This window comes from Culex pipiens, chromosome 3 (genome assembly GCF_016801865.2).
Source record: "Culex pipiens pallens isolate TS chromosome 3, TS_CPP_V2, whole genome shotgun sequence".
Classification (NCBI taxonomy): domain Eukaryota; kingdom Metazoa; phylum Arthropoda; class Insecta; order Diptera; family Culicidae; genus Culex; species Culex pipiens.
The window spans coordinates 74,793,274-74,818,615 of record NC_068939.1 but is presented as its reverse complement, the minus strand read 5'-3'; the positions used below and the strand labels follow the sequence as shown (position 1 = coordinate 74,818,615).

The window sequence follows — 25,342 nt, the reverse complement described above, 5'->3', positions numbered from 1 at the left end:
TTTTTTGTTTGACAGATGAACTTTTTTTGCAAATGAACCTCGAGAGAATAGTTCTATCGCCCATCTCGAGCTGTGTTCTCTGCGTCCGTGAATGGTACCACTATTCTCTCGACTCGAGACCATCATTCTCTCGGACTAGCGCTGCCAGTTTTGGGTGTAAGATTGCAGTTTTTCATCTTTTACAATAGTGCCCATGAGTTTCTAAAAATATGTTTTTTCGAAAAGTTGAGAAAGTTCCCTAAAATTTGACTAAGAAACATTGCAGATTAGATCTTGGGTTGCTGGGATACAGTGGATAAAAGAAAACAAACAGGAAAATTCCAGTTTTTAAAGTCTCATGCAAAAGCCTCTATTTTCTAATGTCAATATCTCAGCAACTTAAGGCCATATTTTCAATCTTTATAAATGAATCAATTAAAAAAATTGTGCTAAAATTTTCATGACAAATGATTTTTTTTGCTTTGGAACTAATATTTCAAAAATGCGTTATAATGAATGTTTGGAAATTGAAATAATAACTCAGTTATTTGCTTCCAGCAACTGCCTGAAAAATCTGAAACACAAAGTTTTCCACTACTACAAATCGCTCAAACACGAAAAATCCCCAACAAATCCGCCACATCGCTCGGAACAAGCTATACAAACTCGTTTTCGGAAAATCCAATTGATCTTCCTTAACCGACTTCCAGATCACACCAAAACGACTAGCCACCCCATGGAGACGCACGGTGGTTGGTCTGGGTTAGTCGAGGTGAAAATTTATCGCAACCGTTTTGGAGACCAAACTGTCCCTCGCTCTCTCTACATGTGCGTGCTTTCTGTGGTCAAACCGGCCGGCTTGGCGTGAGTCTAGTCCCCGCTAGTTGAGATTAATGACAGTCCGCATTCCTGCTGACGAGGGTGCAAAATATTTCGTGTGTGCGAGAGAGAGATTTTGATGCTTTGGAAAACCACATACTGTGGACATTTGGCACGAGGTAGAATAAATTGTGTCATTTTTTTGCTTCGAAACTGTAAGATTGCTGCTGTTAAATTAGTTGATGAATGATTCGACTTGATGTCTTGTGGAAGGACATGTGATTAATCGTTTGACAAGTATGATGTAATTGCTCGTCATTCTTCTTCAATCTTGGGAATAGTTTGAAGAGCAATCGATGGTGATTAATCTTAAATCGGTTTGAAAGGCGATTACTGATTCAACAAATTTATTTGAAAATATTAAAAGATTATCAAATTATTGAAAGTTGGTATAACCTACGAACTACATTTTACCCTAAACAATCAGTCAATTCCGACAAATTGAATCATTGCCAAATCGTGCGATGGATGATGAATCACCCTTTACACGTTTACTTTATCATGCAAAAAAAGCAGAACTCACGGCCCACAACACCGTTTGTCACACCGCCGTGGTCGGAGGAGGCCCGAGGAAGATGAAATGTATCAATAAATTATGCTCATAACTTTTGCCCATAAATTCATGCTGCCGCCAACGGTCGGTGGTTATTGCCACGATTTCAAATCGTCATAATGGTTCAGTCCTGACGCAGATGCATTTTCAGCCAAATTGAGTTAAGAATTGAATTCACAGATCCTCAAAATATGATTTTGATCATGAGAAGTCTTATAAAAGCTGAAAAAATCCGTGCAATTTTGACACTTGTCATACAAAAAGTTGTTCCGAACATATGATATTTTGTCACAGCTTGCTATTTTGCCACAGCCTACAATTGCGACAAAATGTAATTGGAATTTTTTGACAGATGCAGTTTGACACTCTGGCATTCACGTCCCCTATAAAAATGTGCGAAATCATTAAAATTTTGGGAAAATGCATAGACTAATCGGCAAAATCGAAGTGTTTGTTATTGTTTACATTGCTTGCTGTTTGTTTATTCAAGGTCAAACATGCAAATGTGGCAATATGCGACAAGATGGCACGGACACGTCAGAATTTTGTTGACTAAAGGAGTATTCTCCTTCGCGAACGATTGGTTTGCGATGTTGCTTATATTAACCCTTAGCCATTTTTTTCATTTCATTATTGTTTTGATTTGACTATTAAAAATCAGCAAAGTTGTTAACGATAACATTATCGAGGCTCGATAGCGATAAGGATAATTCTATCGTTATCGTCATTTCGACAATTCTATCGGCGATAATCTTGTCGCCGATACAGAACGATAACTCTTTTTTAAAATCTTTCAATTTTCAATGTTTTTACTAAGAATTTATTTTTTGAAAATTTAGTAAGTTTCAAAGTATAAAACTCAAAATTGTTAACGAAATACCGTATTTTTTTCGAAAATACTAAAATTATTTGAAAATTATCATAATTTGCAATATGGGTATCAAACGCGAAATTTTGAATGCGTTTTCACTTTATAAGAGTTTTTTTTGTAAAAAAAAACAAAAAGAGTATCACAAAATACCATATTATTGCAAAAAAAAAAAAAACAAAAAAAATTAATTTGCGAATATGCGAAGCAAAATTTTTGATGCATTTTACTTTTCACCGTTTTTTTTGTTGAAAATTAAAATTTTCACAAATACCATTTTTTTTGGAAAATACTCAACTTTAGAATATTTTCAATATGGATATCAAACGAAGTAAAAATTTTTATGCTTTTCACCATTTTTTTTAATACCAAAACTTTTATACAAAAAAATGTATTTTTTTCGAAAATACTAAAATTTTCAACATTTGCAATATTGGTATCAAACGAAGATGAAATTGTTTTGCATTTTTTAATTATTGGAGTCTTTTTTGGAAAAAAACGAAATTTTCAAAGAATACCATATTTTTTCGAAAGTACCAAAATTTTCATATTTTACTTTTGTAATTTTTTATAGTTTTTTTAAAAAAAATTTAAAATTTTCAAAAATTACTTAAATAAAACACCGAAATAAAAGCATATAATGCGTTCTATACCGATAAAATTTCAAAAATTTGAGTATTTTTGAAAATATACGGAATTTTGTGAAAATATTTGGAATTTTCAAAAATAAAACTTCAATAAGGTTTAAAGGCATGCAAAATTTTGCTTCGTTTGATATTTATAATGCATATTTCGAAAATTAATCATTATCGTTATCGTTCGACGAAAATATAAGCGACGATAATTTTATCGATTAACAACCTTGGAAATCAGCCTATTTGGTGGAATTTTTGATTTGTCTTACGCCTATAAAAAATAGGAAAAAACAGGAACAAAAAATATTTTTTTTATTTCCTTTTTTTAGAATTTTTCATTTTCATTTGCAGGATAGAGTGCCCAGAAAAAAATGAACCCCTGCTCTACGAGCGGATAGCTATTTATGGGTTAATGTAAGCATCTGTGCTAATTTTAAGCGAAATTTGTTAGGATTAACCTATCGATACCGGAGCCTGATGCTGGCGAAACAATGTTTTTTCTCTCGAAAATTAAATTGTTTCGTCGCTTATAACTTTTTAAGACCTCGTTTTACAGCTTTGGTATGTTCGACAAAGTTGTAGAGCATCAAGTTTCCAGTGATAACCTCACATTTGGAATAATTGGATAGAACCGTATAAAATAGGGTTTTCAAAAACTTTTTTTCGATTTTTTCCCATACAGAGGCTTGTGAAGCGCGGCTTTGAAAACAAGTTCTATATTCTGGGCTGGTGATCCCATTTCCAATTTCTGTTAAAAATAGTGTCCAAATATTAAAATTTGAGACTAACATTTTAAAAAGGTTTATGATGAAAAAAAAGGTCTTCTTTGGATATTAGCTAACTTTTTTTTAAACTCTTCATTTTTGAAACTTCTACAATTTTCAGAAAAGCGTTCACGTAGTTTATGAATGGTCCCTATGGAGGATAGGATTTCGTGCATACTATTCAGAAATTGCATGAAATATGTCAAACAAAAAATCATCAAAAATCGACATTATATATATTTTTAAGATCATTTAGCAAATTAGAAATGCTCTTTCCAATTTCCAATATTCCTCTTCCAACTTTGAGTAGCTAAGGGTTACAACTTACAATTGATTCCTCCGTTCTGTTAGTTTGCATGCGATTGCTCATCGAGAAAAAAAACCACCCACCCATCAAATATGGATGTGCCACCGTCGCAAGAGTCACTCTGGCGTGTCTTTCTTTCGAAAGAGGGAAAACGTCAACGAATTTTCCGGAAAGCTACGTATTTGACCACGCTGAAGGCGTGAGGCTTTTCAAATCATCGCCCATTCGGTTGCGATTGAGAGCCGTGCGAGTGTGTTATGTCACCAAAGGAAGACGATTCTGCGATTCTTCGAGGCCACGTTTTCGGTTTGTCACGTTTTGGCACGTTTGAACAGCGCAGACGAAGAGGGATGTGGAGAGCAAAACTTTGACGTAGGCCAGGAAGCCACGTTTCGACGTGCTCACATGTGGGAAGTGGGATTTGATTTGGACGTGAAAAGGTGACTTTTTGAGAAAAGCCTAGACATATTGGTTGAACAATCTTCAAGCATTTATTGAAATTCAAACAAAGGTAATTTTTTTTGCACAGTGTCAGTGAGAATATTCCTGACCTATGAAGCTTCTGATCTGGCAGAATTGGATAACCTGGTAAAGATGTTCGAATAAAAGATGAGGAAGTGCGCTAATGCGGTGCATGCATAAGCAGGTTCCTTTGAAAGTTGAGACGATAGAACCAGATGGTACCGATGGTTTTTCAGATGGCATGATAATGTATTTGGAATTGGGTATTGAATTAAAACAACTCACTTTGTGACACCCATTCTATTGACTGTAAGGTAATGTTGTAGATTAGTTAGAAATAGATTAGAAAAGTTCAATAAACCACGCTTAAGTATTTTTATCTTAGAAAAGGATTGCCAGATTTTCAAAATATCTGACTTATTGAAAATCTTTTTTTTTATAAATAAAAATTAACAATTAAAATAATGATAATTCCGGAAGTATTATTCACCTAAATTAACGATTAAAGCTTCGACAAGAATAGCAAAATTGCTGTAAGTAATCATAACTTTTGCCAGGGTTGCCAGAACTTCAAAAAGTTTTCCTCATTCAAGAGATTTTCCAATACCATTCGAAAACGTATAATATGATAGATGTTTTGGGGCATGATTCCCTGAATTTCTGGTATTAAAATGTGTCATAAAGTGCATTGAAAGTGTGCAAATTGCGATGGTAACGCAACAGCTAGTTTTAGCGAGTTTTTTATGTTTCCGTTAGTAAATTCTAAAAAATCTTGATAAAATGTTTCATTTTTTTCCGAAATAAATTCTTTTGACAAGTTTTCTAAGTAAGAGAAATACCTCGATTTAATTTTTTGAAATAAAAGTCAGTGAACTTCATTAAGAAATTTAAAAAAAATAGTATAAAATTGCAAAAACAACACAAATCATATGATTCACCCAACTAATTCATCGCCTCAGTGCTATCTCTTCTGAGTCACCAGCAAGAACATTTCACAATCTAGTCAGTGCTACTAAGCCGTAATCCAGACGATTAATGCGGCGACACTTTCGTCGTCGTCGTCGTCGTAGTCTCCTCTAGATTCCTACGCAAACAAGTTTTTGCCACCCTACCCACCTCCACACAGAGAGTCTGTAATGGTCTAGTCTAACACTGGTCCCGGGCGTCGAAAGGCGGAAATCTCTAGAGACTAACGGTACTTTGCTGGGAAAAAGGTGGTACCATTCGGTGGGGGTGACTTGCCTTTTTTATCGCGATTTTATTGAATCACTAAGATTTGCTGTCACTTCTAAATGTGTCATATAGAGCGGGTGAAGTGCGCAAACTACAATGGTTATGCGACTGCATATTTTAGAGACTTTTTTAAACTCACTAGAGTTAGCTGTGACGTTGCCATAGTAGTTTGCACACTTTAAACGCTCTTTATGAAATATTTCAACTGTAACGCAAAGAGCAATGGAAGTGTGCAAATTGCGAGGGTAACTCAACAACCTATTTTCGAGGCTTTTTTTAAATTGAAATTGAATCTTGATGTTTCGTCACTTTTTTTAGCTGTGGCGTTACCATAGCAGTTTGCACACTTTAAAACGCAATGCGCACTCAAAGTGCGCAAATTGCAATGGTAACTCAACCGCCTGGTTTCGAGACTTTTTCAGCGTTGTTGAGATAAAAGCTTGTAATTTCAAAATTTAAAAATACAAATTTCCAGCAAAGTCATTACCATACACGGTGCCAGTTTCTTTCTAGTCTAGTTGATTCGTTGTGGTGGCAACAATTATAATGATTACTACAAGGCTCTCCGGCGCTGGTGCCGTGCACATCAGCCTTGAAAAAAAGGGAGAAACCAGTTACTACTGCCAGGCGTTACGAATGGTGCTGTTATACAACAAAGTAATTGAGTGGCCGGCACCTTAAGGAGAAAGGCCGTCACCAGTTAGTTGTAATTATTTCATTGGGGTAAAAGTTGCTCTTTTTAGAATGTTGCATACATTCAGGCGGGCACGCTGCTGTAATTAGCGAGATGTCAAGGACTTGACTGCAAATAGATATCATTTTTCTTTAATACTACTTAGTACTGACCTTGTGGGACGTGGGCCGGCTCTTCAGGGCACTGTCGGCGTCGGCCAGTGCGCTTTGGTAGTGCTGTAGTCGGTACAGGACCTCGGCCCGCAGCAGCAGACCTTTGTAGCTGTTTGGTGCTGCAAGGAGAGAAGAAGGGAAATGTTGCAATTATTACGCGGTTAGGGGGTTGGAGGGTGGAAATATGATAGCGCAAATATTGTCTTTTTCACTCCCCGTGGTGATAGCCAGTCTGTGTATTTCTTTTCCACGGCAGATCTAAACGCAAAAATGTACTATATTTCTAACGTCAACTTACAGTTGGTTTCATAAACCATTTTTCATCCAATCGCTAAGGTAGTCGCAAAAATTCGCTGTGTCGTTACCATTGCAGTTGGCGCACTTTAAGTAGTCTTCACGACACATTTGGACACCGTATCAAAATTTAAACAAATCTGTTCTATGGTTACAAAATGCGTCGCAAAGAGCGCTTAAAGTGCGCCAACTGCAGTGGTAATGCCACAGCTAACTTCAGCGAGTTTTAAAGCGTTGTCTTACATGAAGTTGAATGGGTTAGAGAAAAGAGTAAACTTCAATAGGCCACTTATGCATTCATGCCACGAAGGTAACGCCGGTGTACCAAGAAGCGGAAATGGTTATCTCGCCCCGAGACTGTTTGCCCGGTATGATAACTGGTATGACGCCATGGCCTTTGAAAGGGAAGAAGGAGGAGGCGGAGTGGAACTACAAATTGAGGCTAATTATTCCATTAGATTTGCAAACAACACCCCGCGTTCACAGCAGCGTTGTCACCGTCGCCAAGTGCAAAAGGGAAGAAATGATAGTGTTTCGTAGTCGAAGTTGACGCGGAAATTGGTTTTAATTTACCGACCGATGAGCACCACGACCGGGATTGGTGATGATGGGTTGGTCGTGGATAATGACACGATCGTTACGAAGGGTGGGTAAATGGTGTACTATTACAGTTGACAGTGGTTTTGTAAGGGGTAGTGGAGATGATTGAGCAAGAATGGAAAGCTTTTAAAATGTGATTGATTTGGAATCGGCGATGAATGGAATCAATTTAAACATTTGATTTTTATCAAAAATGATAGATTTTAATTATTTCAAAAGATTAAAAGAATTGAAAAGAAACGATACTCACGCATACCTTCCCAAATACCGTCCAACTCCAGGCGAAACTTACTTGGGGATACCGTGGAGATAATTGAACGCGGCTGGTTCCCTGGTATGAAAAATAGTGTTTCTTATGTAAAAAAATCAGCGAAATCGATTGGTAATGATTTCATCCACCACACGAAATGGCAAAGGGTCCATTTTGTCCCAATTCCCAATTTTTCACATTTTTTTCAAATCGGTCTGTATTTAGAGCGCATGCTTTATGCGGCCATTCAAAATGCACTTAACTTATGTAAACATGTCCCAGAAATACAGTAAAAATAACCACTTTCCCCGCAAAAATCATCTAGAGTCCATTTAACCCTAATTCCGCAATAAAAGCATTTTTGGCCCATTTCAAATGTTAGGTCAGATTTAAAAAATCTGAAAATATTTGTATCGGAAAAAACTATCTAGTGCAAATCGTCTTTCTTATGTGAAATTGTCTGATCTTTACGATAAAAATATTTTCAGATTTTATAATCTGACCTAACATTTGTAAACGGCCGAAAATTCTTTTATAGTGGAATTGGGGTTAAATGGAGCTTAGATGATTTTTGCGGTGCAAGTGATTATTTTTACTGGATTTCTGGGACATTTTCACATAAGTAGTAAAGTGTATTTTGGATGACCGCCTTAACTTGGGCTTAGACAATCATCACAACACATGGTGAAGTCCAGTCTACAATCCGCTTAAATCATCGACTCTTAGCGAAGCGTTTATTTTTACAATTTTTTTTTTCATTATTAATTTTAACCTCGCTGAATTTTTGAATTTCTAATGTTTTTTTTAACATTATTTTCTTGAAAATTCTAATAAATTCTATAATTATAGAATTTTTGCTATGGTTTTGATTGCTCTAGCACAGCCTCAGGGAATCGTAAAACAAATGGCCCTGGCTTGGCATGCCACACGTGTGCGTTTGGCCTAGATTTTGGTGCCACCCAGAAACACACGTGGGCTGTAAATTTCCACACGTCACGCAATCTAGCGCGAATAGTGGGGGTGCCTTTATCTATGTCGCGAATGGTGTCAACATTGGGTTGCACCTTTGGAGCGGCACAATAAAGCCATAAATGATATTACTGTCCTGGGAAATCGGAATGGCGGGCTATTGCGGGATTGTGTGCAAATGTTTGGGTTAGCGATAAGCTTTGAATGTGAGATTAGTTTGTTTAAGGAATGCTTTTGCGTGAATTTAATTTTTGATGCAATTTCATAAATACATACCGCAAACGATAATTTCAAATCAAAGTGATTATTTCTTGGAACAAAAAAGATTCCTTTTTTCTGGTTCTTTTATCTCATTTTAACAACGTCGTACCGTTCCCGGAACGAAAGATAAAAGACAAAAACATGTTGCGTTTGAAGAGCTTTCCATTTGTTCATGCAAAGCTTTTTCTCCATCCCACCTTGGGCATGATTGAGCATACGATATTTGTGTATCGAATTCAGCTCAGCTCTCTAGATCCGGCGAGCTTCACGTGAATCCTTTTTTTGTGAAATTTAGAGTATACACAATACACAGAAACACATCCACAACACACACACTTTGCATGTGTGTTCAAAGTATGAGTTTACATTATTCTGACGGCGCAGTAGCAGCAGCATTTTCTTTGCTTGGTTTACCAGAGCAAACGAACTTTTTCTTTGGTGTATATTTTGTCTTGGAAAAAGCTTTCTTCATGGGAAAATTCGGTTCACGTGGCTGCTGTGAAGGATTTTTTTTCAGGGGGGAAAAGTTTATGTGCGAGACGCGTATTTGCATACTTCTTTGAGCGCGTTGGTTGCATTAAATCGTGAACGATTTTTTTGCGTTTCTCTGCGACTAAGCTCGAAGATTTGCTTCGAATTCAAGACAATGGAAATTTGTGGGCTCGGAATTTGCATAAGGCTGTGGAATGTATTAGCGAATCATAAATTTATTTTTTTGGTTCTTCGGGAGAGGCAATTTTCTAAATAAAAAAATTGTGTTCAGTAACTCTTATTTTGTAAATACACATCGTCTCAGCACTCGAAATCTGTTTTAACCTAAATGTGATGGAACTGTTTATATTATCAAAACAAGCAAAAAAATAATGGTTTTCATACAAGTAGAACTTCAGTCCAGACTCGGTTATCCGAAGTCTCGATTATCCGAAGTATCGTTTATCCGAAGTTCGATTATCCCGGTTTAAACGGGACTTCGAATAATCGAATCACGAACAAAACATATGTGTTTCGTATTTTTATTATTTTCTTTCTTTTAACATCAAATTCTACTACCCAATTTTAGTCAAATTTGAATAATTGATTACCTGTAAAAGTAAAAAATGCATTTTTTCAATATTTCATCTTTGCCATTTTGGCTGCCATCTTGGATTTAAAAATTCTTAACAGCTTCAGAGTAGTTTAAGTGTCATACTATAGTTGAATAATCAAAAATGAGACGAAGAAAAAAAAAATCGTGATTCGATTATCCGAAGTGTAATTTTGCCAGGGCTTTGGGATAATTGAGTCTTCACTGTAACCCTTCTTTTTGGAACCACCTTTAAGTTTAGCCGTTTCCGTATATGTGTGCCTTAAAAATAGACAGCAACCAAGAAAGTAGTTGTCTTCTTATTCTAATATTGTTGAACTTACAGACCCATTCCTGAAATAATTTGATTTTTTTTGGGAATCTTTATGGAAATCGTAGCTTAAAGGATGGATAAAAAATTATATCGATAGTTCCCGTAGTTTTGAAGATACTCAAATGTCTAGAACAAAAATCAGTGTGCAAAAGCTCCGGTTGGCTCTGGTTGGTTAAATCATATTATTTGACCCTATTGAGTCGTGATTTCAACAATACCCTATTTAAGTCGTGATTTCAACAATTAAAAATATTTTTCCAAAGAGTATGAGAGGATTTTTCACAAATAAAAAATACATTCCACAAACTGCCGCTCATCATAAACATATTTTTTTAGAAAAAATATCTGATTATAGCGATGCTCAAGTCACAAACACAGCAAAAAATCCGATGGTAAAATCGCATGCAAAAGCATGCACATCACCTTCGTCAAAATAAACACTTAATATTACACACTGCATGTACAATTTTTGCAAACACAAAAAAAAAGTTGCAACCGACGGGATTCATACCCAGCACCAACAGTAAGGACTGGCGCCTTAGCCCACTCGGCCATCAGTCCGATGAAGAGCTGTTAGGATACACGCATATATGAGCTTGACATTTCGGTCAAGTAGGTTTCCCATACTGATGGGCTACATATTTCAGGGTGTAAAATTACATAAAATTGCATAAAATAATGAAATATTTATTTTACACCCAGGCGTTTTACACGCAGCTGGATTACTACTTTTTTACCTGTGAATATCATCCAAAGGGTAATTATTATGTAAAATCAGCAACATTTTCGAAAAAAATCCAAAACTCAAAAGCTCTTGATTGAGTTTTAGGGGTTAAAAAAAATGGTCAAAAATCATAACTTAAAAAAAACTTTTTTGTAAAATTTTGAAGAATACAACAAAAACAAAAAAAATGAAAGGGGTCGTACCGCCCCTCTGTCACAAGATTTCGAAAAATGGACCGCGGATTCGTGATTAGAGACCAAAATTACCCCTTCCCGAGCAGGTGGAAATAACTGGGATAGTTCAAGTTCTGCGATTGTTTGTCAGGAAGTCTTAATTTGTTGTCAAAACACCCAGATTAGCTGTTATACACAGTAAAAAATTTCTGTGTAAAATCGCATGCAAAAGCATGCAAATCACCTTTGTGAGCAAAAGCATGTAATATTGTATGAGAAAACGTGTACACAAAAAGCATGTACAATAGAAAAATAAATTAATTTTGACCACCCCAAAAATACTCCATACATTGTATACAGTTAATTCAGTATATGACGTACGGGAAACCTACTGCTACATCGGAGTTGAACACAGTTTTTACCAGACGGTGAAATAGCCGAGACGGTTGGGGCGCCGAATTGGTGATCTGGATATGACTCTCACCAGATTGATGCTATTTTTGGGGTGTGCAAAATTTATTTATAATTCTTTTGTACATGCTTTTTGTGTACACGTTTTCTCATACAATATTACATGCTTTTGCTCACGAAGGTGATGTGCATACTTTTGCATGCGATTTTACCATTTGAGGTGTTTTTTGCGGTGTAATAGCACAAAATAGTAACAAAGATTTGTTCGAAAAATAACTCATTCTGTTATCAAAAATTATAAAAAGAAAATTCGATAACAGAGAAAGAAAGTGTACCCGATTACTCAAATTGGTATTGATGAAATATGTTTTTTTTTGCGCTAGTAAATAACTGATTTTGAAAATGATTTCTTATTGTAAGCTGATCATAAAATTTTAATATTATTGCTTGGGTTCCAATTAAAAAAAAACATATTTTCAAATGCTGAATAAAATCAGTAAACATTGGCTGACAATTTACTTTTTTTTTCAACATTTCAAAAACTTTAGAATTTTACAGAAACCAGGCAAAATATCAAAATAAATCAAAATAATCAAAATGTTTGAAAGTTCTAACAATAAAATAATAATAAAATATTTGGTTATAAACAACATTTTCGATAAAACTGTTTGATTCTTTTGATTAATTCTGAACTAATAAATAAAAGTGTATTTCAATTGAAAGAATCAACTTTCAGATGTTTTTCAATTTAACCCTCTACTGCCCAATTTTTTTTTCGAAAATATTTATTTTTCCCGTGTTCAGGAGGTCATTTTGAGCAACTTTTATTTTACGAAAAACTTTACTTCTCTTGTTTTATTTCTTTCTTGTTTTATTTTTAATATTTTTATTTGCATTTACCTTGTTCAGCTTATGTTTGTTTTTGGTATTACTTGGCCTATTCTACCACCTTATATAATTACATTTTGCCTATCTAATTTTATTACGTTTTAACGGTTACTTTTTCAATTGTTTGCATGTTTACACATTTTCTCCAATAGAATGGCACCATCATCATTTGAATTGCAAAAAAATGCGTTGAGGCATATCTGGGGCATTTTAAAAATTACTGCATACTTCTTTTTACTGAAAATACAGGAAATGAGAGTAAAAAATACAGCCAAAGTTAACCCCTACAAAAATTACATTTTTAAAAACATTGGCAAAGTCAGATAAAACAAGTTAAAATTCCAACCCTGAAATTTTCTAAAATTTTAAGAGTTCTTCTTTCCAATGCTTTTTTAAGATCAAAAATCGGTTGGAAAATTGATTTTTGGCGATTTTATAGATCGAAGCCCGTCTAAAGGCGGGGTTAGGTTGTAGAGGGTTAACCCTCTAATGCACATTTTTTTCGAAAATTTGTATTTTTCCTGTGTTCAGGAGGTCATTTTGAGCAACTTTTATTCTACGAAAAACATAACTTGTCTTGTTTTGTATTTGTTTTATTTGTCTTGTTTCGTATTTAGTACTTAAATTTGCATTTATCTTGTTCAGTTTTTGGCTTACTCTACTACCTATTGCATATCTAATTTTTTCATGTTTTTCATGTTTTCATGCTTTCATGCCTGTCACTTTTTAAAGTTTTTGCTCGGTTTTCACACTATAGAATGATACTATTAGGCCGATACTAATATTTTTCAAAGTTTTTGTCCCTCGGCTCAGGCGGGGTCGAAATAACAAGCCATAGTTTCAGCATTCGAATGGAAAAAAGTGTATTAAAATGCATTTTACACTAGTTCAGTAGTTTTGCAATCAATAATTTTTAAAAAATGAAAGATTTGACGAAATTAAAAATTTTAGCGAAAAAAAAACTTAGACATCAAAAATTTTCAAAAATTCCAAGGATTTTTAAATTATCTCAAACATGCTAAAAATGATTCTAAACGCTGGGAAACGAGTTTTAAATTGAATTTTTTAAGGTTTTTCGACAAAATATTTTATTTGCCCCCTGAAAAGTCGATTTGCGAAATTTTTTAAAAGAAAAACAAAACATCAAAGGTACATTTAGTACATTGATTGCGTTCTAGCAGTGGACTCTTCGAAAAACTGGTCAAAATGGTCAAAATCTTAAATTTAAAAATAAATTTATTATGATATTGCATGAAGCACCCAAGCACCTTATGTATTTAATGTTTTGTGTATTTTTCTGCTCTACAACTTTGTTACACTCTTTTAAAAATGCAAAGTTACAAAAATTGAAAAAAAAACTTAACATTAATCAAACAAAAATATTTGATCCATTTGGAAAAAAAATGATTATATTCAAAGCAATGATTCATCCAGAAAGATTTCAAACAAAGTGAATTTGTTACCGCCATCATCAGACAATAATAACATCCTTAGTTCAGTGTCTGGCCATAATGAATATTATTCACCTCGGGCGACGTGACACTCCCACCACTAAAAAGTCACATTGACCTACGAAAATTAACACTCATCCTCCTCCATGCTCGTGGAATCACCCTCCAAAAGTTGCTAAAAATGTATCCAACCCCTCTTCAACTTTTAACACCCATCCTCAGTACCATAAAAACGCTACACGCTAAAAAGCTTCCCATCAACTTCAACCCATTTCACGCGCGCAATCTCCCAACAACAACAAATAATGAGCGTAAAAAAGAAGGAAACTGTCTAGACACGGTAGACCCAGTACGGCGGAACCCCGATTGCTCGACAAGCTCAACCTTCATTTTAACGAGCTGTCACTATCTACTCTGCGCTCACCAACACTACCAAACGAAACCCAAAACAAACTGCCTGTCAAACTAGCAACACCCTACTGCTGTCGTGTCATTGCACCTTGCAGGACTTTTCAACGACATCGGACCACTCCACACAGTCAGGTCCTAGCTCACTCGATGACACCGCTCGGAGAGGTTCAAACAGTTCAAGCAAACATCTAAGCAACCAACAATGCATTGTTGTTGTTGTTGTTGACAGTAGAAAAGTCCATAGCTTGCTTAGACCGACGACTGCGGTGATGATCCCGACCTAACCCAACAAAGTAGCCCGCTCTTGAGTTATTTGCCCCATCCGGCTTGGTGGTGCTGGTGGTGTTGTACTCTCGGCCAACTGTGATTAGCTTCTTGACAGGCGGAATAAAACAAAATAAAACGGTGGGGGGGGTCTTATCAGTTGGAGGCAGTCATTTGGCCACTTTTACTGTGGAACTTACACAAAGGTTTGCGTGAAGCTGATAACAGGTTGAAGTGTGTGCGCCGCCGGTGAGTCATTCGCACGCAGGAGTAAACAAGTGGCCAGATTTTTGGGGAATTTTTGAGCTAAAAGTTAGAGTCATGATGATTTGGGAATGAACTAGTCTGTATTTTTGTTGCTTTGTTTTACCGGTTGTTTTTTACTGTTTAATTTTTATCTATTTTTAGTTTTATGAAACCTTTTCTAACTCCATAAATTCTCTTTTTTTCGAAATTTGTCCTTTATATTCCTTTCTCACTCTAAGTAGTGAGGGTGGATTTATTGCTAAAACGTGAAACGAAACAACTTGAAAAAGAAAAAAACGGAGCTGATAAATGTGCAGCACGATGCAACAGAAAACTGCAGCGAATCGTGTGGACAGCTGTTTCTGTCCGTGGTGGGTGACTGATAAGGAGGAGGTGTTGACTGATAGTGAATTTTTCAAGGTTGCACAAACAGGTGGAGTGATAAAGAAAAGTGGATGCACTTTTATTTGTGTCGTGCTAGCTGTCAGTCACGACGCAAGTGGAACTTTTTTTTACATTTGGGACAAGACTTTTATTTTTATTCGCTGTTTGACGAGCTGTTTTAATTTGACATGCGAAATTTGTGAAATTCGCTCGACATTACTGGATGTTTGAGAGATGAGAGATGAAAGATGAGAGATGAGAGATGAGAGATGAGAGATGAGAGATGAGAGATGAGAGATGAGAGATGAGAGATGAGAGATGAGAGATGAGAGATGAGAGATGAGAGATGAGAGATGAGAGATGAGAGATGAGAGATGAGAGATGAGAGATGAGAGATGAGAGATGAGAGATGAGAGATGAGAGATGAGAGATGAGAGATGAGAGATGAGAGATGAGAAATGAGAGATGAGAGATGAGAGATGAGAGATGAGAGATAAGAGATGAGAGATGAGAGATGAGAGATGAGAGAAGGAAGACGAGCCATAAGAAATAAAAAATCAAAGAAGAATAAAAGAGATTAATGAGAAACGAGCAACGAGATTGTTATAGAGAAAGAAAAACAAATTATTTGAATTTCCTTCGAACTGCTCATAACAAAACTTCACTAACAAACACATGTTTCCAGCAAAGTTGCTAATCAGTCGACTTGGTCTCGACGCAGCTCGACACAGTTCATCGAAAATGTATTGTTGCCGAAAAGGAGCTACTCCCCCGCTCGCAAAAAGTGTTGCCACCAGCAAAGTTTAGTTTCTTGGAAAGCTTTTTGCAGATTACGTAATCTTTACAGCAGAAGAGTAACGGGGTTGACTAGCGCTCGTTAAATATTCATCCGGGTTTTTCGACTTATCGATCCATTAACACTATGCTCTTCGGCAAACAAAAAGTGGGGGTGGAAAACAAAAAGTTGTATGTATGCAAAATTTTGTACCGTGGGGGTGGTTATTGGTTTTGGGTGATGAATGATTTGGGGGTTGTAATTTCCAACTCAAACACCAAATCGGCTTGGCTAGACTTCCTAAATTTCCCCCGTGATGACGGAGGATAATGATTTATTTATTGATGATGGCACGCTGATAAGGGTTGGGACATGGACAAAAGCAGTCCCAAATCGGTATTGGAATACTTTTTTTGAAGGTTGCTTTTTTGGAAAAATAATTGAACCTTTGAGGAGGGTCGGCACCCTTCTCTTCAGCTAGATAAAAATAATTTACGAAAAAACAATTGTTTTGAGGATTCTCTGTGTTAAATTTTAAAGAAAATATAAAAATTAGCTTTACAGCTTTTCAACACTTTTTAAAGGAAATTTTTCCCCTTTTCAAAATCTTGCAAAAAACTGTCAACACTGCGTAGATAAATCCCAACGAACGTCACAAATCATCATTTAACGTCGTCGTCGCGATTCTTGCTTGCGGTTAACGAAGCAAAGATAGCACACACACACGTGTGGGAGGTTGGAAAATCAGGACACGTGGAGACTTGCAAGGGAGCTGGTGTTATTTACATTTTGATGATTGACGCAAACGACGGCGAGGCTTTTTCAGGGCGAAAATATCGTGACGCCGAACGAAAAATGCAAACTTCCTCGCTCTTATCAGCGTTTGCGGGAAAATAAATGCCCACGTGTCACGCAGGATGCTAATGAATGTGGTTTGTGGTGCGCTGACGGCCGGGGCGTAAATCTCGGCAAACTGACGCGGGACACAGGACTCTGAAATAGATACCTTCGTTAGCCGGGGGGTTGAGCGGTCGTAAATAATGGTTAAGCGACTTTGATCGAGGTTTATGCCCTTTTCTACAATTTATGTTTGAGTTTGAAGATAGGATTCTTAAAGTTGAACACTATATTTAAATTTTAAGTTGAAATATGATTATACTTAGAAAATTAAAAATTATACAAAAAAGGTTCCTTTTATGCTATGCTGTGCTATGCTTAACTAAAAGAAACATAACATCAAAACAAATTTACAAAAAAGAGTAAAGAGTAAAGAGTAAAGAGTAAAGAGTAAAGAGTAAAGAGTAAAGAGTAAAGAGTAAAGAGTAAAGAGTAAAGAGTAAAGAGTAAAGAGTAAAGAGTAAAGAGTAAAGAGTAAAGAGTAAAGAGTAAAGAGTAAAGAGTAAAGAGTAAAGAGTAAAGAGTAAAGAGTAAAGAGTAAAGAGTAAAGAGTAAAGAGTAAAGAGTAAAGAGTAAAGAGTAAAGAGTAAAGAGTAAAGAGTAAAGAGTAAAGAGTAAAGAGTAAAGAGTAAAGAGTAAAGAGTAAAGAGTAAAGAGTAAAGAGTAAAGAGTAAAGAGTAAAGAGTAAAGAGTAAAGAGTAAAGAGTAAAGAGTAAAGAGTAAAGAGTAAAGAGTAAAGAGTAAAGAGTAAAGAGTAAAGAGTAAAGAGTAAAGAGTAAAGAGTAAAGAGTAAAGAGTAAAGAGTAAAGAGTAAAGAGTAAAGAGTAAAGAGTAAAGAGTAAAGAGTAAAGAGTAAAGAGTAAAGAGTAAAGAGTAAAGAGTAAAGAGTAAAGAGTAAAGAGTAAAGAGTAAAGAGTAAAGAGTAAAGAGTAAAGAGTAAAGAGTAAAGAGTAAAGAGTAAAGACTAAAAAGTTAGAGCTAATTAAAATGCACATTTCAAACATCCTGCTCGTGAATGTCTAACATTATGCTTAATTACTCATTATTTGATAACAAAACAAAAACACAATCATAATTGCTCTTTTCACTGACCTGTCCTGACCCATCACGTAATACCAGTCCATCATTATTTCCCAAAAATAAACATGACTCCCCGAGTGCTGCTTCCTTTCTTATCATTTCAAACTTATCATCATCCCTCTCGACAAAAACTCGAACCGAAAAACACGACCAGACACGTTTCGCGCTCTGTTATCACAACTCGACATTGTCCCAAATAGGCAAAGAAAGCTAAAAAACACAACCAACAAGAAGCAACAAAATAACACAACTTTGCCAAACGAGGCCAGGCGGACGCAACGCCACAACTTTCGAGCTAAAATAAGAAAAAGAAACCAAACAACAAAAATTGGAAAAACACGCTCTTGAAATCAGTTTTGCGAGCAGCAAAAAATAAGTAAACATTTGTCGTGGGTTCATTGCCCGATACGTGTGTTGTTGTTTTGCTGCTGATGTTGCATTTTTTTTGTTGAGCTTCCTTTGTCTTTGCCAAGTGCAAAAAGTTGTAAAAATGGAACTGCACAAAAACATCGACAAATTTTAATGACGCCATTTGGAGCGAAGAAAGAAAAAATGAGGTTAGAAAAAAACTTGACCAAAGCAAGCTTACAAAATCGAAAACACTCGAGCTTAACCTTCAAAAAAGTGAAGTATGACAAACACAAACAAAACCGCATTTATGGGCCACTTGCGCACGACGGATATCACGCGCGTTCCGCGCTGCAGTGAGTTGTGGTGTCAATCATCTGCCTGTCAGTCACTAAGTCAGAGTGAACTCCCCCGCTCCCCCCTTAACTACTTAAGTGACTCTCACGAGCGCGCGCGCACCTGTTTGCTGCTCATTTCTCACTCACTCTCACTTCCGGAGTTGCAACTTCCAGCTTAAAATCTCGCTCTCTCTTCGTTTTCACTCTCTTTCTCAGTTTTACTTCCCCCACTTCCATTTCACCCCATTTTTCGCTCTTTCTCTTGTTGACTCTTTTTGCTTTGTTTTCCAACTTCTCTTTCAACTCTTCAGGGAAAACTGGTTTTTCGACTTAAACCTTGACAGTAACCTTCCTCCGGTCAATGTCAGCGTGTTCCAACCACCTCCTTCCTGTTTGTGGGTTTCCGTCTCTCTTTTTTCTCTCTCTATTAATTTTCATGGTTAGTGGCTGGCTTTGCGATAGCAAACAAGTTTGAGTCGTGTTGAGTCGAATGTGACTTAAGGGGATACATACATGTAGAAAATCTCAAAATTTCATATTATGGCAAAATTGTTAATTCCACTTAAAAGATGATTTCCAATCACTCCTGAAAGTTTCATGAAGATATTTCATGATTCAATTGAGTAACAGACGATTTTAGTTTGAAATTTTGCCATGCACAAAGCGAACTGTCAAACTTTGTGAGCGTTTTTCTCTAAACACAGAGTTGATTTACTGGTGCCACGATATCTCGAGATGGGATGGACCGAATTAGCTGAAATTTTTGATGAAGACTCTCAAGACATATCCCGTGTGCATGACGATGCCCGATTTTTAAATTTTGCATTCAAAAAAAAAATACAAAAATCAAAAGCTGACGATTTTTAATATGAAAAACTTAAATTTTTTTTAACTTTTTTCAAAATAAACTTTTTGGAAAGCGGCCTTCGTCATGCACACAGGGCTGGTTTATTGAGTCTTCACCAAAATTCAGAGCCGATTTGGTCGTAGCAGTAGTGAGATATCGTGGCACCCGTTTTTTGAAACTGCTTAATTCAAATAGCTATATCTCGGCAAAGATACAACCAAATGTCTTCAAATTTGTTTTGTTAAAATTTGAAAATGTATATTTTAATGCCTTGAAAACAGATTTACAAAAATATTAAGTGTGTGCTCATACCAAAATATGACATTTTTGCCGATTTACATGTATGTATTCCCTTAAGTGGAGAAGGGAAGTTTGCGGTTGGTAGATTGTTGTTGTACGTTTTTTTGGGTGAAGCTTAGATGAGAAAATTTCTTGAGTTTTGTTTTGTTGAAAAGGTCATATAAGCAATTGTGTTTCATATGTTTATAGGACCATTAAAAAAAACTCTGGATTTTTATTTGCTAGTTTTAAAAATCAATGAGCAATTCTCCACCAAAACTGAAAATGGATTTATTTAAATATTAAATATTCGAAAATATGCAAATTTGAAGGAAGTTTCTTATCGGTTTGGTGTTTTCAGCAAAGTTGTAGGTGTTAACACCTAAAAATTCAAGCTCGAGAAAAAAGAGGAATTTATTTAGAAATTACCCCTTTTTCTCGAGCTTGGGAGTTCTTGTGTTAATGAGGACAATTCAGAAAAAATGGTACACGGAAAATTTGTTTTACAATTTTTAATTAAATTTCTCAAAATCCTATTTTATATTTTTGACACTTCGTCGCTTGTGTGCTATCTTGTGACACGTTTGCTGTAAAAAGATAGGGCGTGTCACAAGATAGCACACAAGCGACGATTTGATAATTTTTGACATATTTTGAAATAAAGATTAACATTATGAAAGGGCTAAACATACAATATTGTGCCCATTCGAAATGTTAGTCTATATAACATTTTCCAAATATATTTTTCGAAAAGATCATAAAATATCACAAATGTTTGTTTGTTCAACATTGAAAATTGAACCATTATTTGCTGAGAATTTGGCAACAGAAAATGTGGAAATGTCTGGATGAGATTTAGAAAAAAAAACAATTTTCTTTTATTCGCTGTATTTCAGCAATCAGAGGTCTAATCTTCTTAGACAAATTTTATTGGAAATTTTTGAAAAAAAATATTTCTAGCATTGAACAATCATGTGAACTATTTAAAAAATCAAAAAACGGGATTTTTTCAGTTGAAATTAAACTATGAGTAACTATATCATGAAAACCGTGCACTTTATCAAAAATCTGTAAATCTGTAAATATGTAAAGTGCTCTTCGATTGCAAATTTGATTTGAAGACAACTTTTTTTTGATTAAATTTTTATTTTTCCGTTTTGTGTCACCTAAAACAAAAATTCTAAAAATACGGATTTTGAGAAATTTATTTTTTATGAAAAAATATGTTTAAAAATCGGCATTTTTTCATGTACCTATTTTTTCCTGAATAGTCCTCAAAAACAATATATGCCTAAGACACCAAATCGATCAGAAAATATCTTTAAAATGTTACGGATAGAACCAATGGCACAAAATGACTTCTTTGACCATAGAGAAGGTTCCCACAAAGTTTGAGCTAAATAAAAAATAAATAAAAAAAAAACAAAAAAAGGCATTTCGTTGGATAAATGTTCGACTCGTGCTGAAAAAATCCTCTTTTTGCAACTTGTCGCATAAACTACTATTATGCAACAAGTTGCAAAAAGAGGATTTTTTCAGCACGAGTCGTACATTTATCCAACGAGGTTCACCGAGTTGGATAAATACGAAGAGTGCTGAAAAAATCAAGTTTTGCAACGAGTTCCATATAACATTTTTTGCAATTCCAAAAAACACACACTGAGTGAAATTTTATGTAAAATTTTCATGTATTTTGTCAATAAATCGTTTAAATCAATAACATGTTGAAAAGTGTTACTTTTCGAAACAAGTGCTGAAAAGTGTTGCTATTCGATTCTGTTATTTTTGGTACAGAAAAGTAGGCTATTTCGTCGTTCAAGAATGACAGGAAAAGTAAGTAGTTTCACGACGAAATTGCAAAAAAAAACATTTAAAATGTATGTTTGTTTACGGTCTGCTGTTTTTTATAACATGCTAAGAACCTTTTTGACTTCCTCACCTTACTGAGGCAAGGCTATAAATCACACAAAAAATGAACTTCTATCCTAGATATTCCTTCACGTATACCTATCGACTCAGAATCAAATTCAGAACAAATGTCTGTGGGGATGTGTGTAGACATGATTTTTTTTTCACACGATTATCTCAGAACTGGCTGAACCGATTTTGGCCGGATTCGCCATATTCTGTTCGTTTTGGGGTCCCCTAAGACCCTATTAAATTTTATTCTGTTTAGTTAAATATTTAAAAAGTTATGCCAAGAAAAAGATTTTTGTAGATACAAAAAAGGGTGATGTTTTGCCTAACCTCAAAAGGCCGGATCTTTTTGTTTACGTGCGAGAGTCGCGCCAGATGCCAAACGCCCGGTTGCCATATTGCTTCAAATTAGAGTCTGCATGTTTCTGGAAAAGTCTGTATCAGGTATATATTTTTTTCATAAACTTATTTTCATTATTACTTGTCATTTAAAATTTATGCACTTTAAACTTTATCACTAATTCTTCCAGAACAACATCGATCCAGCCTAACCCACTTTTCACTCTCTCGTGGAAAACAGAGGGTTCGTGGAAATATGCAGCACATTCTCCCTTCTTTTAACCACGGCAGTAAGTAACCCAAAAACCCAGCCAACCGATAACCACTCGAGCCCATTGCTAACTGCAGTTTTATAAGAAGGGTTGAAGGGTTGAAAAAGGGGCTCACTTTTTTTTCCTGCGGTGCTCCCAAGTGGCCCCGAGCTATTTGAAAACTTTACACAAGAGGGCAAAACTCTGCTCTGCTGGGCCACACCGCAAAGTCGACTTATAAGAGTTGATGAGTGAGGTCGGGCAAAAGTTGTCGGTTTTCGCGAGATGAAGTGATTTTCTTAACCCTTGAGTGATCGACTTTAACAAGGAAAATTGTTACAAAAATCAAAAACTAAGAATTGGGCAGTTAAGGGTTAAGATGAAGAATCTTACGCTGTAATTGGGGTTTCTTGTAGCGATTCGGTGCTTTTGGCAGAAGATTACACTTTTATGACCGCCCATAAATTGAACCGTACTCCTTAGGACTTTAATCACGAAACTAGCATTTCGCTCGCTGAATACGGCTTGATGAAGTAGCTTCGGCAGGCCCCAAATGATACCCCACTTGTCAGCCCGCTTGAGGATCCTCCGATTCTGGGCACGTTCGCATTGGTGCTTTCATCTGCTCTTAGCGGAGAGTATATTTCTCATTGACTAAGAAAGGAAGAGGAAATGGGTGGGTGGTCAGCAAAACCAACAAACCCCACTAAATCCCATATTTTACGCCACACCGGATGACATCATTACGGAGGGCGGCAGGTCATCCATAAGGACAACAAAGCCAGATGACCAGATGGAGAGTGTGAGTGCGTTCGGAATTGAGACGTAAAGAATTTATCTTATTCCAGCAGATCTGGCTTGCCTTGGTGAAGTTCAACAGGACTGGAGCTTGGCTCCATTTCATTAGCTTGACTTGCTATCGATCTGGATTATCAGGGACAGAGGACCGGCGCTGACCGGAAGTCAGTGGCGTTCGTTTGAACTTCGGACAAATTGAGGAAGCTGATGCTGATGATGATAACGCGTAACAGATGTTTTATCTACACAAATATAATCAAATAACGAAATCACAATCAATAAAATTGCACTCTAATTTTGATTGCATTTGAAGTTTGATTAATTTATTTGCTGCAAAGTGCACCTATGTCCAATTCTGTTGCATACGTATCTGCCTGTCCTGCCTACATGAAAGAGTAATTCATTCAAAATCTCATTTCAGATTAGCCCTAGCCCAACAGGCTCTTCCCACTGAGGTCAGGTCATCGTCATCAGCATCCCAAACCCATCACCATAGCCCTAGTTGTGCTATGCCAACGCACGAAGCCCCTTAATGAATAATTATGCTAATTACGAAATTAGAATGAAAGCTTCATCAACAGCGAGGTGCAACGAGCCCGTCCAGCAGTGATGCCATCCGGAAGGCCAACTTTTCGTTACCGAGGAAGCTGCACACACATGTGACCTCTGCCTCCAAAATCCCTCTCACATGATTATGATAAATAGCTGAGCTCTAGGAAGAGGGAGGAAATTAGTAAGGCTACGGAATTGCGCAAATGTCACGACGACGAAGTCGTCTCAAAGGTCATGAAGGCCGTCGTCGTTTTGGGTCGTAAAATGTGCGACTATTCCACCTGCAAAGATGGGGTAGGAGAAGGTGCGGAGTTGCCAGCTAATAAAAAGTTACGAGCTGTGAGGGCCCGGTTGTAAATCAATTTGCCGGAACGGAAATGGGGGAGATTTTTTTTCGGGGGAAAATTGCGGAAGTTGGCGGTGACGAAGGTTGGTCTTCTTCAGGTTCAAGTTTTCAATGTTCAATGTTCAATGTTCAATGTTCAATGTTCAATGTTCAATGTTCAATGTTCAATGTTCAATGTTCAATGTTCAATGTTCAATGTTCAATGTTCAATGTTCAATGTTCAATGTTCAATGTTCAATGTTCAATGTTCAATGTTCAATGTTCAATGTTCAATGTTCAATGTTCAATGTTCAATGTTCAATGTTCAATGTTCAATGTTCAATGTTCAATGTTCAATGTTCAATGTTCAATGTTCAATGTTCAATGTTCAATGTTCAATGTTCAATGTTCAATGTTCAATGTTCAATGTTCAATGTTCAATGTTCAATGTTCAATGTTCAATGTTCAATGTTCAATGTTCAATGTTCAATGTTCAATGTTCAATGTTCAATGTTCAATGTTCAATGTTCAATGTTCAATGTTCAATGTTCAATGTTCAATGTTCAATGTTCAATGTTCAATGTTCAATGTTCAATGTTCAATGTTCAATGTTCAATGTTCAATGTTCAATGTTCAATGTTCAATGTTCAATGTTCAATGTTCAATGTTCAATGTTCAATGTTCAATGTTCAATGTTCAATGTTCAATGTTCAATGTTCAATGTTCAATGTTCAATGTTCAATGTTCAATGTTCAATGTTCAATGTTCAATGTTCAATGTTCAATGTTCAATGTTCAATGTTCAATGTTCAATGTTCAATGTTCAATTTTCAATTTTCAATTTTCAATTTTCAATTTTCAATTTTCAATTTTCAATTTCAATTTTCAATTTTCAATTTTCAATTTTCAATTTTCAATTTTCAATTTTCAATTTTCAATTTTCAATTTTCAATTTTCAATTTTCAATTTTCAATTTTCAATTTTCAATTTTCAATTTTCAATTTTCAATTTTCAATTTTCAATTTTCAATTTTCAATTTTCAATTTTCAATTTTCAATTTTCAATTTTCAATTTTCAATTTTCAATTTTCAATTTTCAATTTTCAATTTTCAATTTTCAATTTTCAATTTTCAATTTTCAATTTTCAATTTTCAATTTTCAATTTTCAAATTTTCAATTTTCAATTTTCAATTTTCAATTTTCAAATTTTCAATTTTCAATTTTCAATTTTCAATTTTCAATTTTCAATTTTCAATTTTCAATTTTCAATTTTCAATTTTCAATTTTCAATTTTCAATTTTCAATTTTCAATTTTCAATTTTCAATTTTCAATTTTCAATTTTCAATT

General features: G+C 35.5%; 1 protein-coding gene across 3 annotated transcripts in view; it reads right to left on the bottom strand.

Annotated features, from left to right (window-relative positions):
* LOC120422431 (LON peptidase N-terminal domain and RING finger protein 2) overlaps positions 1 to 25,342 on the bottom strand; it is a 118,559-nt gene that overhangs the window by 16,072 nt on the left and 77,145 nt on the right. For all 3 annotated transcript variants that reach the window (XM_052709600.1, XM_052709602.1, XM_052709601.1), the window contains exon 3: positions 6,527 to 6,645. In XM_052709600.1, coding sequence (XP_052565560.1) covers positions 6,527 to 6,645 — 119 coding nt within the window. The remainder of the gene's footprint in view (positions 1 to 6,526; positions 6,646 to 25,342) is intronic.